At 46.3% G+C, this 14,294-nt stretch overlaps 2 protein-coding genes across 6 annotated transcripts in view; both read left to right on the forward strand.

Annotated features, from left to right (window-relative positions):
- Positions 1-1,519, forward strand: part of UBE2J1 (ubiquitin conjugating enzyme E2 J1) — a 38,537-nt gene extending 37,018 nt beyond the window's left edge. For all 5 annotated transcript variants that reach the window (XM_061989396.1, XM_061989397.1, XM_061989394.1 and 2 more), the window contains one exon: positions 360-1,519. In XM_061989396.1, the coding sequence (XP_061845380.1) occupies positions 360-605 (246 nt within the window). In that variant the 3' untranslated portion in view covers positions 606-1,519. The remainder of the gene's footprint in view (positions 1-359) is intronic.
- A 2,384-nt stretch (positions 1,520-3,903) lies between these two features.
- GABRR2 (gamma-aminobutyric acid type A receptor subunit rho2) overlaps positions 3,904-14,294 on the forward strand; it is a 36,070-nt gene continuing 25,679 nt past the window's right edge. Inside the window, exons 1-2 of the mRNA XM_061989515.1 lie at positions 3,904-4,036; positions 11,852-11,958. Coding sequence (XP_061845499.1) covers positions 3,924-4,036; positions 11,852-11,958 — 220 coding nt within the window. The 5' untranslated portion in view covers positions 3,904-3,923. The remainder of the gene's footprint in view (positions 4,037-11,851; positions 11,959-14,294) is intronic.

The following is a 14,294-nucleotide window of genomic DNA, read 5'->3' on the forward strand; positions in this document are numbered from 1 at the left end:
TCAGGGACTGAACTATCTGGAGGATTATTAAAGACTTGTTGAACTGCAAAGAGTTAAGCAAATCCTAGCCAGAAGATATTTGAGATCCTTTGATTTGGAACCAATCTAGACTCCAAATACTGTTTGACAGGCTTTCTTAGACTTTCCTTGTCCTTAGAACTGCTAATTTGCAGCTTGAACTGATGACTTGCCAAGGCAGCTTATGGACAAAAATGACGGCTGTAACAATCTCATCATTATTAGTGACACATATTATCGGGCTTTCAAGTACTGACAGTTATCTGTAGAGTACATTTTAGTCCTGAGGATTTTGCTCCTTGCTAATCTTGCCTCCTAAACTCTCTGCGTTTCCTTTCCAGTCAGAGCCACAGGCTGGCGGCACAGCGAGCGGTCAGGCCCCGGCCCCGAGCCCTCGGCAGCGCCGTCCCCAGCACCAGAGTCACAGGCACCCACCATCTTCCACTGACTTCAACCGGGTACAGCAGCCCAGAGTCAACATGAACCACACTGGATCAACTGTTCTGATCGTCCTCCTGACTTTTGCTTTGGCAGCTCTTATATTCCGTAGAATATACCTGGCTAACGAGTACGTGTTTGAGTTGTGAGGTTGTTTGTCGCTAAGGGCAGTGGCTCAAACGCTTCGTTCCGTATTGGGTGTGACATGAGAACTGTTTACAGAGATGACTTTTTTGGTATTTATGCTTAAATCCTGAATGTTGATGTACCTATAGATACATTACTTGTAAGAAAAGCAAAGGTAGATGTTTTAACTACAAGTGTTGTTGCCCGCTAGATGTTGGGAGAAACAGTGCAGTGGAACAGTAACGGTAAGGCATGTGGGAGTCAAATGGAGCCGTTTATCAACAAGAAAAAGACAATTTGTATAGAAGTGGTTGATTCACTCTTTTATGCAATGTAAATGCAATTAATCACACCACCTGAGTTAGTGTAAGAGTCGACACAGGGGAAGGAATTATGAACTGAATGTTGGTGTCCAGTGAACTCTCCGTGTAGTGGGGACACAGTTTTGTAACCACTTTGATTTACCGTGACACATTTCTAGAGGGGGGACACATACGAATTGGTTGTGATGCTGCTTTGTGTGTGTGAGAAACGGGGGGAAAGAAGTAAGGGAGGAAAGAAGGGGCCAGAAAACTGATTGCTTGCTTTTGATTTTCCTTTTTTTGGAAGAAAGATTGGATAATCTTTTGCCAGGTTTGATTGTCCTCTTCTAACACTCTCAATTGTATATCTTGGGGGTTTTTTTTAAATGGAAGATGATCTAAAACATTGTCTATTCTTGCAATAGTTATAAATATGTAATATAATTATTTACCCAGAGGCATTGTCTTTTAATTATACCAGAAATATACATGATGTGTTGAACTGAATGTTTCATATGTGGTTTTATTTACTAAAGAAAATTTAAACCTTATTATACTTAAACTCTTCGTATATATGAACATGCTTAAGAGAACTATTTATTAAAACCCTGGTAGTAATAAACAGTTTCAAGCCACTCTTGGGTTATGTTTCAAGTATCATGTGGTCTTTTGTTTCTGTTTTGTGGGAGGTTTATTTGTTTGTTTCAGTGGTGGGGGGGTTTTTAACCTAAAATTGGTATTGGACCCAGAGGCTTTGTGTTCATAGAATCATAGCATGGTAGGGGTTGGAAGGGACCTTTAGAGATCATCTAGTCCAACCCCCCTGCAGAAGCAAGTTCACCTAGATCAGGTCACATAGGAACATGTCCAGGCAGGTCTTGAAGATCTCCAAGGAAGGAGCCTCCACAACCCCTCTGGGCAGCCTGTGCCAGGGCTCCCTCACCTGAACAGTGACATAGTTTTTTCTTATATTTAAGTGGAACTGTTTGTGTTCCAGCTTCATCCCATTACCCCTTGTCCTGTAACTAGCTACTATAGAAAAAAGGGATGTCCCAACCTCCTGACACCCACCCTTTAGATATTTATAATGTTACTAAGATCACCCCTCAGTCTCCTCCAGATTAAACAGCCCCAGTTCTTGCAGCCTTTCCTCATATGAAAGATGTTCCAGTGCCCTGATCATTGTGGTGGCCCTGTGCTGGACTCTCTCCAGCAGTTCCCTGTCCCTCTTGAGCTGAGGAGTCCAGAACTGGACACAGGACTCCAGATGAGGCCTCACCAGTGTTATTGGGTTGTTGAAAAGAAATAACTGCTAATATTCATGAATGCTGTGAAATCACTTCTCCAAGCATTCTCATCCTGTTTCTCAGCAAATACTTACCGAGCTACCCACAGCTTTCATAGATTTTATTGTATATAGTATGTATTCATGTTTTGAAACATTAAAGTGAGTTCCTGTGTGACCTACTCTAGTTGGCCCTGCTCTGGCAGGGGCTTGGACTGGGTGATCTTTCGCCGTCCCTTCCAGCCCCTGAGATTCTGTGATAACTTCTAAAATCAGGAAAGCCCACTCTGTGTGTGAGGGTGATGGGCAAACTGAAAAAACAAAACCCACCAGAAACCTGAGTTCTTTTTTTCAGCCCTTGTGAATTGTTGAGAGTCTTGTTTGCAGGTACAATGGAACAAAGGCCAAAAAGCAGTTTTCTGAAGAGGTTCAGGACAAAAGTATGCAGTTTGTTCAGACATTTCAGCAGTTGCTTACACATTCTGCTGCAGAATAACTTGATGTCAATAAATTCATTTTTTAACACCAAATTTCTGTATTTAATTAGAAATTAAACAAACAAACTACCCCACACTAAAACCTGAAAAACCCTCTCCAGATCCTGTTGCCTCTAAAATAAAAGCACCGTGTTTCCTAGGTGGCATGTTGCTTTGAGTATCTGTTCTAGTCAAGTATTGCAAACCTGGGCTGGCAGAAGAGAGTTCTGGAAGAGGTGTGACCCCAGAGCCAGCTCGCTCCTCTGGAAGCTTTGCTCTGACTCTGCTTTGCTTTCCCTAGAGACTTGCTGCTGTGCTAAGCAAACTTCTGCCCTCCTACCTCTACCACGTGCTGGTTATTACCAAAGCAGCTGCTTCTTCTGCAGGGGGGTTGGACTAGGTGATCTCTAAAGGTCCCTTCCAACCCCACCATTCTGTGATTCTATGGTGCTTTTGCAGAGAGGTCGACAAGATGTCCTTTTGACTGAGCTGTGAGGGAAAACAAGGTTTGAATACAAGCCTCCCTCTTGGATTTAAGGAAACAGCTGCTTTCTAATGCCTCATTTTTGTTTCAGGCTTTTATTTTAAACATTGAACTGCCTGATTGTGCAAAGACCTATTTGAAAATAAATATGAATGGTGACTTTATGTAGAGAGTTAGTGCATGTGTAGACACTTTGGGGGTTACTGCTTTTAAATTAACAGTAAATAACAGTTAATCATTTTCAGAGGAAAGCTCATCTTTATCTTCAATAGCAGAACGAGCCAGACTAAACAGCAAAGTAAAGTCTCAGTTGCTGTAACTCCATCAAAATAGGTACTTCTCACAGTGATATACACGTCTGAGACATGGCACAGGCTCTTTCCAGTCAAAAAAGATGCCATAGGAAGGAAAAGCAAAATCTGGGAAGCCTAACACAAAGGGCCAGCCCGGTTTTACCCAGTCTGGCAGGAGGCTGCCGCTGCCCCGAGATTAGGGGATTGAGCAAAAAGCCGGCGTGCACAACTGCAGGTTTTTATATAATGGCTTTAGTAAATATCCTTTAGGACCCAGTGGAAACGTTTGGTGAGGCAAACTTGGCGAGTGACGGCCAATCGTAAAGCGGCGACGAGGGAAGAGCTTGCAGTGAGAAGCCCCTGGGAGGCTGCGGCGGGGGAAACAGCGTTTGTGGCAGCCAGCGCCGACTGACGCGGGAGGATTCAATGTGTAAACCCGGCGGCACGGGTGCTACCGGAGGCTACTGCAGCGCAGGGTGCCCGACTGCCGTTCCCAGCAAGATGCCTTACTTTGCAAAACTCCTTTTGTTAATCTTTTGCTTAGTTCTTCTGGTGGAAAGCAGAAAGCACAGGAGGAGGAGGTGGACGAGCCAGCTGGAGCTGCAGAAAGCAAGGTAAGGGCTATTAACACCTTTCTTTCCCTGGGCTGTTACAGATACATAACTTGTGACGTGTGTTGTATGTGCAAACAGCTTTCTAGATAATGTTTTTAGAATAGTCTCTGCTCATATAATCAGTTTTAACTACATGGACACATTTGATTGGACTAGATGATCTCTAAAGGTCCTTTCCAACCCCTACCATTCTATGATTCTATGATTTAATGCCCATATAAATTAAGGCAGGTTTTGCAGAGAAGTTGATTGCTTCAGTGTGGATTGTGGTAAAAATATTCTTAGCCCTGAATGTGAATTACTGAGAGAATTCAGAGAAGCTGCAAATAATAGAGAAGCTCAAATCAGCATGTTCTGGCACTGTTTCAGGAGCAGGTTATTTACCGGGCTTGCTGGAATGTCTGTGCTGCTTATGTCCACTTGAAATTGCATGTTATTCTCTAGTGATTAGACATGGGGATGGTTAGCACAGAATCATGGAATCATAGAATGGTAGGGTTTGGAAGGAACCTTTAGAGATCATCTAGTCCAACCGCCCTGCAGAAGCAGGGTCACCTAGATCAGGTCACACAGGAACATGTCCAGGTGGGTCTTGAAGACCTCCAAGGAAGGAGCCTCCACAACCCCTCTGGGCAGCCTGTGCCAGGGCTCCCTCACCTGAACAGGGAAATAGTTTTTTCTTATATATAAGTGGAACTTTTTGTGTTCCAGCTTCATCCCATTACCCCTTGTCCTGTTGCTAGATACCATAGAAAAAAGGGATGTACTAGCCTCATGACACCCACCATTTAGCATGTGTTATATTAATTAATAACTAATAAACACCTGCAAGTTACTCAGGGGTTATAACATTAAAAATAACTTAAGAGAGAAACTGATACTTTTGTAAAGAATAGGACTTGTCAAGCAAAGGCAGAAGAAAGAGTTAAAGGTCTTTGCAAGTTTATTAGATTTACTGTTGCTGAGATTTGACCGGAGGTTTTACATTAGGAAAGATAATCTTCCAAACATGTCAGACAGTCTAAAGTATGTTATCCCTTTTTGTAGTTATGTCATCCAGTGGCAATTATATCTTACAAGACTGTTCATTGTTCAAAAGGGCTCAAAAATAAAATTGGGTTAATCCATCTTATTAAATGGCTCCCCTGTGGCTGCAAACCTTCATCCTTTCGTTGACTTTGTTGGGTCTTTGGTTTCATAGAATCATAGAATGGTAGGGTTGGAAGGGATCTTTAGAGATCCAACACCCCTGCAGAAGCAGGGTCACCTAGATCAGGTCACACAGGAACGTGTCCACGTGGGTCTTGAAGACCTCCAAGGAAGGAGCCTCCACACCCTCCCTGGGCAGCCTGTGCCAGGGCTCCCTCACCTCACACTGACATAGCTTTTCCTTATGTTTAAATGGAAATTTGTGTTCCAGCTTCATCCCATTACCCCTTGTCCTGTTGCTAGATACCAACGAAAAAGTGCTGCCCCAACCTCCTGACACCCACCATTTAGATACTTGTATATATTAACAAGATACCCCCCCCAGTCTCCTCTCTTCTAGACTCAAGACTTTTATAGGGAGTGTTGTTACTCGTGCATTTTACAAAGACATGGCATGATATAATAGAGAGCAAAGAATATCTGATACTCTCTCTGATTGGTACTACTTACCCCAAAAATATAGTAGCATGTGCTATTAGTGACATAAATGTTACACAGCTGAAACAGCTAGGGTCTGATCCTGAAATCCTAAAGCCAAATGAAGTTTTACCACAGAACCTTTGTTAGTGAATGAGGTTTTTCATTTCACTCTGAAAAAGTTTTCAAGTCTCTGTTCTGGGGAATGTAGAGGGTTCAACAGCAGAATTTTCTTGCCAACCATTCACATGTAGTAGAGATCACCTGCTCTGAAGTAACAAAATACCAGAAATGTTTCTTTTAAACGGGACTTTGCCCAAAAGTAGTGCCATTCCCTGGGTTTCAAAGTTTTTTGGATAGTTTTTACTTCATTTAAGCGTTGTGAAAACAACTGACAATTTCTACAGAGCTGTTACTTCTGTGAAGCTGTGATAGAGTGGAAGTCAAAGCACTGCTAAAATCCTTTATATAAATTATTTTACTGGTAAGAATAACTGATACTGTTTGTTTCCCTGAAGAATAAGGTTTTTTTGAACAATTTTCCAGCCTGCTAGAACCTGAGGCGCTATATGCCTTATAGAGATATCTGTCTATATCACAGAACCATAGAATGGTAGGGGTTGGAAGGAACCTTTATAGATCATCTAGTCCATCCCCCTGCAGAAGCAGGGTCACCTAGATCAGGTCACACAGGAACGTGTCCAGGCAGGTTTTGAAAACCTCCAGAGAAGGAGCCTCCACACCCTTCCCTGGGCAGCCTGTGCCAGGGCTCCCTCACCCTTACAGTAAAGAACTTTTTCCTTCTATTTCAATGGAACTTTTTGTGTTCCAGCTTCTTCCCATTACACCTTGCCCTTCACTGGTTACAACAGAAAAAAGGGATGCCCCAGCCTCCTGACATCCACTACTTAGATACTTGTAAATAGGTGCAAGCTGGTGAATGGTGCACAGAAACAAAGGCTCATAACTAACTAAAGATGTGTTGGTTGAAAAATTCAGCATTTCATTCTGTTTAGAGAAAGCAAGTGATAAGTGAGCTGCCAAGTCACCTGTGTGACTGTGGGGCAGTGGATGTTGGCCTCAGCATTACCTACACACCAAGGAATAATTTCCACAGAAGAAGTAAAGACTTAGGTGCTGAAGGAAATGGGGAAAGGGGGGACACTGTCCAAGACTGGACTGGAAACAGTTTTGGGGTACTCTTCAGTAGCTCTGTGGTGGCTGCATCTCAGGAATCACAGATGCTGTTAATCCTCCTACACTATCCCTCTGGACAGAATTTCCACACAGGAAAAGAGAAACTCTGGAAAATAATGCTTTTGTTAATATTTATTGCTCTATAAAAATTGCTGATACTCCTTCTGGTAACGTTTATTGCTCTGCACAGATTGTCCTAGATGAGAGGGCTCAGGAGACATTTGCCACCTCTGGTGTGCCTGTGAATGCCAATGTTTCCAATGACCTCTGGACAGACAGCCTGGCTCTTAGTCTGCTTATTCCTCTCTCCTAACAGCTGTGCAAAGCCTGATGCTTCAGCTAGCAGAAACACTCCCCTTTTGAAACAGAAGTTGCTTTGAGCTTCTGTCAGCTAACAACCCCCTGCCAAGGTTTTTGGAAGCGGTCAGTGGTTTGGAGTATCTCATTAGAGATGTAATTCTCAGGACATGCTACATGCCAGCCTTAGGCTGTGATCCAGAAGCAGAAGTAGACCATTGGGGCATTGCAGCATGAAACTCAGCACAGAGTTTTTCCTAATAGCAGTCCAGTGGGGCAAGTAGCCTGCTGATCCCTGCTGAAACAGCTGTGGCTGGCAGGTGTGCTCCCTTGGATGCCTTGCAGGGCTGCATTTTTCCTCTCAGGTAAAGCAGACAGGTATTCTGGCTGTGATACCTCCCAGTCCCTGCCCATCCCCTCTGCTCCCTGGTGAAAATACGGTATTTTAGGTAGCTTGGTGGTTAAAATGTCGATGACCATTTTTACAGGTGTGTTGCTCAGCTGGGGTTCAAGTCCAGGGCATCGTACAGCCTCTAGTTGTGCAAGGCCTGATGCTTCTTGACTTTTTTTTCCCTCAACAACACAGCTTCATGGCAGGGCCAAATAGCAATGGGAAACAAAATGGAGATGTGCACACAATGAATGGCAACAGCAGACCTGAGAAAGAAGCCTCATGGTTGATGTTGGCTGTGTGCTCCAGCTCTGCTTCATTGTCCTGGTTTAGGCCCATCAGGGAACAACAGACCACGATTGGCCTCAAGTACCAAAGACCTGAGGATTGCCAAAGGGCAGGGAGAACTTAGTTGCTGCTTAAGGTTCAGGACAAAACAGCCCAGGCTACTGGGCTTAGGGAAGGAAACAGAATAATTTAATGCAACATCAACTAAAACATAACCTTAAACCCCAAAACATAACAAACACAAAACAACACAGAGTAATACAACAGTGAAGAGTCTGACCAGCCCTTTAAGAACACCTTCTCCACACCCCTCCCCTCTTCCCAGGCTCAGAGCCCTGATCCCGGTGTTTTTACGTCCTCCCCCCTTGAACAGCCCAGGGGGGCAGGGAGTGGGGGTTTCAGTCAGTCTGTTCCTGATGGCTTCTGCCATTTGTCCCTCCTCAGGACAGGTGGGCTCAGCACCAGCCCTCCCTGCAAGTGCATGGGGTCCCTCACACACACACAGCCCTGCCCAGGCTGCTCCCACGCGCATTGATCCCAAAGGCTGCAGCTCCTCTCTGCCTCTCGTGTGGGGCTGCTCTGGGCCCGCAGGCTCCAGCACGGCCTGTGCCATGGCCGCCTCCCCACACAGTCCCTCGCCCGTCCGGGCTCACTCACACGGAGCTGCTGGTGGCTCTCAGTCCTGCCATGGCCCTGCATGGCTTGCAGGGGCACAGCTGCATTCTCACCACGGCTTGCAGAGGGGTCTCTGGTCTGGTGCTTCTTCTTCCTTCCTCCTTCTCTGACTGTGGGGTCCGCATGGTCACTTCCATCTTGTATCACTCTGACACCTCCTGCCAGCACTTCAAATTCCTGTCCCTAAATAGCGATGGCAGAGGTGCCAGATTGGCCCAGCCGGGCCAGAGGTGGGTCTGAACCCAGGAGCCGGGGGAGCCAAACTCTCTTTACCAGGTCTTCACTGCAACCTGCTCCCCGTTACCAACCAAAAGCTGCTCCTTGCTAAGCCAGGACATTCATGTTTCCAGTTTCAACATCTCTGTAGCTGCTGTGGTTGCCCTCACTGACTGTGCTGCAGCTGCGTAATTGTCTGTGTAGACTGAGAGATCTGTAGAAGAGATCCCAACAGCCTGTGTATGTTTGACATTACCTCTTTGAGGTTGTGCCTCCTTTCTCATGAGCAGAACCTCAGCTAGATGTGTTGTTCCCTGTGTCTCCATCATTTGGGGTGGTTATAGGGTTAGTCTTATTCAATATATTCATCAACGACCTGGATGAGGGGACAGAGTGTACCCTCAGCAAGTTCCCTGCTGGCACCAAACTGGGAGCACTGGCTGATTCCCCAGAGGCTGTGCTGCCATTCAGCGGGATCTTGACCAGCTGGAGGGTTGGGCAGAGAGGAAACTCATGAGGTTCAACAAGGACAAGTGCAGAGTCCTGCATCTGGGGAGACACAACCCCATGCACCAGTACAGGCTGGGGGTCAAATTGCTGAAGAGCAGCTCTGCAGAGAGAGACCTGGGAGTCTTGGTTGATAATAAACTAACCCTGAGCCAGCAATGTGCCCTTGTGGCCAAGAAGGCCAATGGCAGCCTGGGATGCATCAAGAAGAGTGTGGCCAGCAGGTCAAGGGAGGTTCTTCTCCCCCTCTCCTCTGCCCTGGTGAGGCCCCATCTGGAGTCCTGTGTCCAGTTCTGGGCTTCTCAGCTCAAGAGGGACAGGGAACTGCTGGAGAGAGGCCAGCACAGGGCCACCAAGATGATCAGGGGACTGGAGCATCTTTCATATGAGGAAAGGCTGTGGGAACTGGGGCTGATTAGTCTGGAGGAGACTGAGGGAGGATCTCATGAATACTTACAAATATCTGAAGGGTGGCTGTCAGCAGGTTGGGGCAGCACTTTTTTCTGTTGTCTCTAGCAACAGGACAAGGGGTAATGGGATGAAGCTGGAACACAGAAAATTCTATTTAAACATAAGGAAAAACTATTTTAATGTTGAGGTGAGGGAGCCCTGGCACAGGCTGCCCAGGGAGGGTGTGGAGGCTCCTTCTCTGGAGGTCTTCAAGACCCGCCTGGACACATTCCTGTGTGACCTGATCTAGGTGAACCTGCTTCTGCAGGGCTTTTGGACTAGATCATCTCTAAAAGTCCCTTTCAATCCTACCATTCTGTGATTCTATGATTCTATGACTCTAAGCCCTCAAATTGGTGACGATGAGAGGATGGAAGGAGACCTCCCCAAAATGGAGGACCTTGAGGTTTTCAGCTTGTCATAAAGTTCTCTATCATATCTGATCCTGTATGATCCTTTAATATTAATGTAGTGTCCTCCCTATGTAGGATATTTTCATAGCATGATGGAGATACAAATTTGGAAAGCTCATCTAGGAATGAGATACTTCCTGTGGCAGCCATAAACTGCTACTGTACCTTCTCTTCTTAACCTGTCCTGTAGGGAAACTCTGCATCAGTTCTATGCTTTGGTGGTTAGAAAAACAGGATGTTGGTACCTTTCTTGGTGCTAGGTTAACACACCATGTATCTCCTCCAGCTTGCTGTGGCTGCTACCCAAAGCAAATGACACCATCAACTAATGCATTTTGGGTTATTTTCCCAGAGAATATACTGAAATGTTTTCCAAATCCCAACAGCAAATGGGATAATAGGAGCCAATGTCTCATAATGATGAAATAACATCTTCTTGTGACCAAAGTCAATGCTGAATTCTCCAGAGGGATGTGTGGAACCTCCCAGGCCCTGGCTACCAGCAGCTGCGTTGTGCTCCACATAGAGATTGCTTTTCTTTTCAAGCTCACCATTTGGCCATTGCTTCATACCCTATAGCACTTGGGTTGTTTCCAGTTTCATAAGTTCTTTTAGGGTGGAGAGAGCACCATGTCCATCTTGCAGCCAGCTGAGCTGGCTGGGCTGCCTGTGGGAGGGCAGAGTCTGAGTTAAGGCTGTGGAGAAGCAGCTCTGGGGCTGTGGCTCTGGCCTATGCTGTGGTGCTGACAGCAGCCCTGCTTCCTTCCTGTGGCTGAGCACACACAGCTGCTGCATGGGCAGCTCAGGTGAGGGAATGGAGTGAACTCTCAGTCAATTTGCTGATGACACCAAGCTGGGCAGGTGCATAAACCTGCTGTGAGCAGGAAGGCTCTTCAGAAGGCCCTGCACAGGCTGGGGAGATGGGCTGAGAGCAATTGCATGAGGTTCAACAAGGCCAAGGGTTGAGTCCTGCACTTGGGCCACAACAACCCCAGGCAATGCTACAGGCTTGGGGCCAAGGGCTGGAAAGCTGCCCAAAGGAAAAGGACCAGTGAGTGCTGGTCGACAGCCAGCTGAATGTGAGCCAGCAGTGTGTCCAGGTGGCCAATAAAGCCAAGGACATCCTGGCCTGTATCAGAAATAGTGTGGCCAGCAGGGCTAGGGGAGGGATTGTCTCCCTGTACTCAGCCCTGGTGAGGCTGAACCACTAATAATACTGTGTCCAGTTCTGGGCCCCTCACTACAAGAAGGACACTGAGGTGCTGGAGTGTGTCCAGAGATGGGCAACGAAGCTGGTGAAGGGTCTGGAGAACAAGTCTGATGAGAAGCAGCTGAGGGAACTGCGGTTATTTAGCCTGGAGAAGAGGAAGCTGTAAGGAGATGTGATCACTCTCTACAAATACCTGCAGGAGAGCCCTAGAGAGGTGGGGGGTTGATCTCTCCAGCAATGAATGACAGGACACAAGGAAATGGGCTCAAGTTGCACTAGGGAAGGTTTAGATTGGACATTAGGAAGAACTTTTTCCCCCAGAGGGTTGTTAAGCATTGGAAGGGGCTGCCCAGGGAGGTGCTGTAGTCACCATCCCTAGAGATACTCAAAATAAATGTAGATGTGGTGCTGAGGGTTAGTGGTTGTCCTTGAAGATCTTTTCCAACTGAAATGACTATGATTAGCAAAGTTCTATGACATTGGCCTGGCAGAAGCACTTCTCAGGCTCAGAAACCTCAGGCCAATGCTGTTGCTGTCTTTTACAGTCACATCTATAAGAAGAATCGTGACATGACCAAGACCTGGAAAGGAAAGACGGAGCAGCTTCTGAGAGTTGATGACCACGACTTCACCATGCGCCCAGCTTTTGGAGGTGAGAATAAATTGGTGCTCTTAATTTCATGCTCATCTAATTAAAAATAATCCAATTACATCATTAATAATCTGGGTTTTTTTTAAAAGAGCCTCTGGACAGATGCACCACTGTGTGAGTGGTCTTAGGCTGCCCAGAGACGTTGTGGAGGCTCCCTCTCTGGAGGCTTCCAAACCCAGCTGGACACGTTCTTGTGTGACCTGATCTAGGTGGACCTGCTTTAGCAGCCAATTACAGAATCACAGAGTCATAGAATGCCAGGGGTTGGAAGGGACCCCTAAAGAGCATCTAGTCCAGCCCCCCTGCTCAAGCAGGTCCACCTAGATCAGGTCACACAGGAACGTGTCCAGGTGAGTTTTGAAAACCTCCAGAGAAGGAGCCTCCACACCCTCCCTGGGCAGCCTGTGCCAGGGCTCCCTCACTCTTACACTAAAGAACTTTTTGCTTAAGTAGAACTTTTTGTGTTTCAGCTTTTGTCCAGTTCCCCAGAGCTCAGGGTGGACTCTCCCATTAAGTGTTTCACTGTGTTGAGAAGATGAACAAGGTGCAGGTTTTAATATTCATTTGTAGTTGTGGAGTTGCAACGAGCTTTTCAGCTGATATAATCAGACTGCAAAGTAAAGAACTCGTTAGGTAGATTATATTGCAGCCCTGCTGAGAGAAAGTGGAGTATTTCCATCCAGATAAAGCCTTATGTCAAACTCTTTAAAGCAACCAAAAGAGCAGGAGGGGAGGCCTTCGTCACCTTCACTTCTATCTCCTGTCACACCCAGTTACAGGAATGTGCTCACCTGATCTTTCTAGACTCACTGTTGCAGAGAGACCCTGAACAAAGAATGTGCTGGCATACCAGTATAGAAATCCCTCTTTTGATGAGATCAATAACCAAGCCCCTCCAGAGCTAAAGACAGAGTTTTCTACAGTTATCCCTGAACGACTAATAGTGCAGCTTTGTCAATCAGCCTCCTAGGAGGAATCACAGAGTCTTAAGGGTTGGAAGGGACCTCGAAAGGTCATCTAATGAAGTGCAACATCTCCCTGTCCCCTGAGTACTTTGTGCTTTTCTCTCACCTGCCCATTGCTGGTGTGGCTGAAAAGATGTTTCTCACCCCACAGTGCAGATGTGCTGATGTGACATCGCTGTGCACAGCTGACACCAAACAGACCCACGTAGTCATTTGGTTACTCTTCCAGTGGTAATGTAACTGCATCATAATCTTCCTCTTATTTTCCCATGTGACCTCATCACAGCATTAGGATACCCCTAGAGCCTAAAAACTTGCAGTAACATCTGCTGAGAAATAATCTAACAGCCTTCAGTGAGAGGGTGACTTTGTTTACAAAGGAAAAACATGGTATTCCTTTAATTTTAGCTCAAAACCTCCTTGTCCTGCAGAGCTACCTGGGACAAAGGTGGGGTATGTTGTGCTGAAGTTGCATGTGATAAGGAACAAAACAAGGCAACAGCTTTTGTTGAGCCTCCAGTCTTGGAAAGCATGACTCACATGCATGGAGATAGCTCAGGTGCTACAGGTTCTTGCACAGCAACAGAATTATATGGTATATTTTTAGTGACAGATAAGAAGCTTGATGGGGGAAAAAAAAGGGAAAGAAAACCAAAGTCTGGTAAGTGGCAATCCTTTTATTTTCTTCTGTGATGCTATTTGTGAGGCAGTCACAGTGATTTGCTACACACTGTGAGTCCTTCCAGTTTTTTGCTGTGGCAATGCCAGTCAGACTGATGTGATCTGACCCGTGTAGGATGAAGAGGCTTTTGTACTGTGGAGCCTGTGGAATGCATGTGACTGTAAGCGATTGCTGCCCTCAGACTCTCTCAGCTCTCTGAGAGCAGCTCAAGGACCATGGTTGAAGGGAGAGTCTTGTCCCATGGTGTTGCACTGGGCCTGTGATGATGTGATGCAAGTGGGAAAGGCAATTCAACTCTGGGAAGCATCAAGTATGTCATAAGCTGAGAGCGACGTTAGACTGCAAGGAATCCCAGTACTGTCAATATGTTAGTTCCCAGACTGGTGAAATGATGGGATTTGGGGTGCATCAAGAAGAGTGTGGGCAGCAGGTCGAGGGAGGGGCTGATCCCCCTCTACTCTGCCCTGGTGAGGCCTCATCTGGAGTCCTGTGTCCAATTCTGAGCTCCTCAGCTCAAGAGGGACAGGGAACTGCTGGAGAGAGGCCAGCACAGGGCCACCAAGATGATCAGGGCACTGGAGCATCTTCCTGATGAGGAAAGGCTGCAGGAACTGGGGCTGTTTAGTCTGGAGAAGGGGAGATTGAGGGGGGATCTCATGAATATTTACAAATATCTAAATGGTGGGTTT

This window comes from Colius striatus, chromosome 2 (genome assembly GCF_028858725.1).
Source record: "Colius striatus isolate bColStr4 chromosome 2, bColStr4.1.hap1, whole genome shotgun sequence".
NCBI lineage: Eukaryota > Metazoa > Chordata > Aves > Coliiformes > Coliidae > Colius > Colius striatus.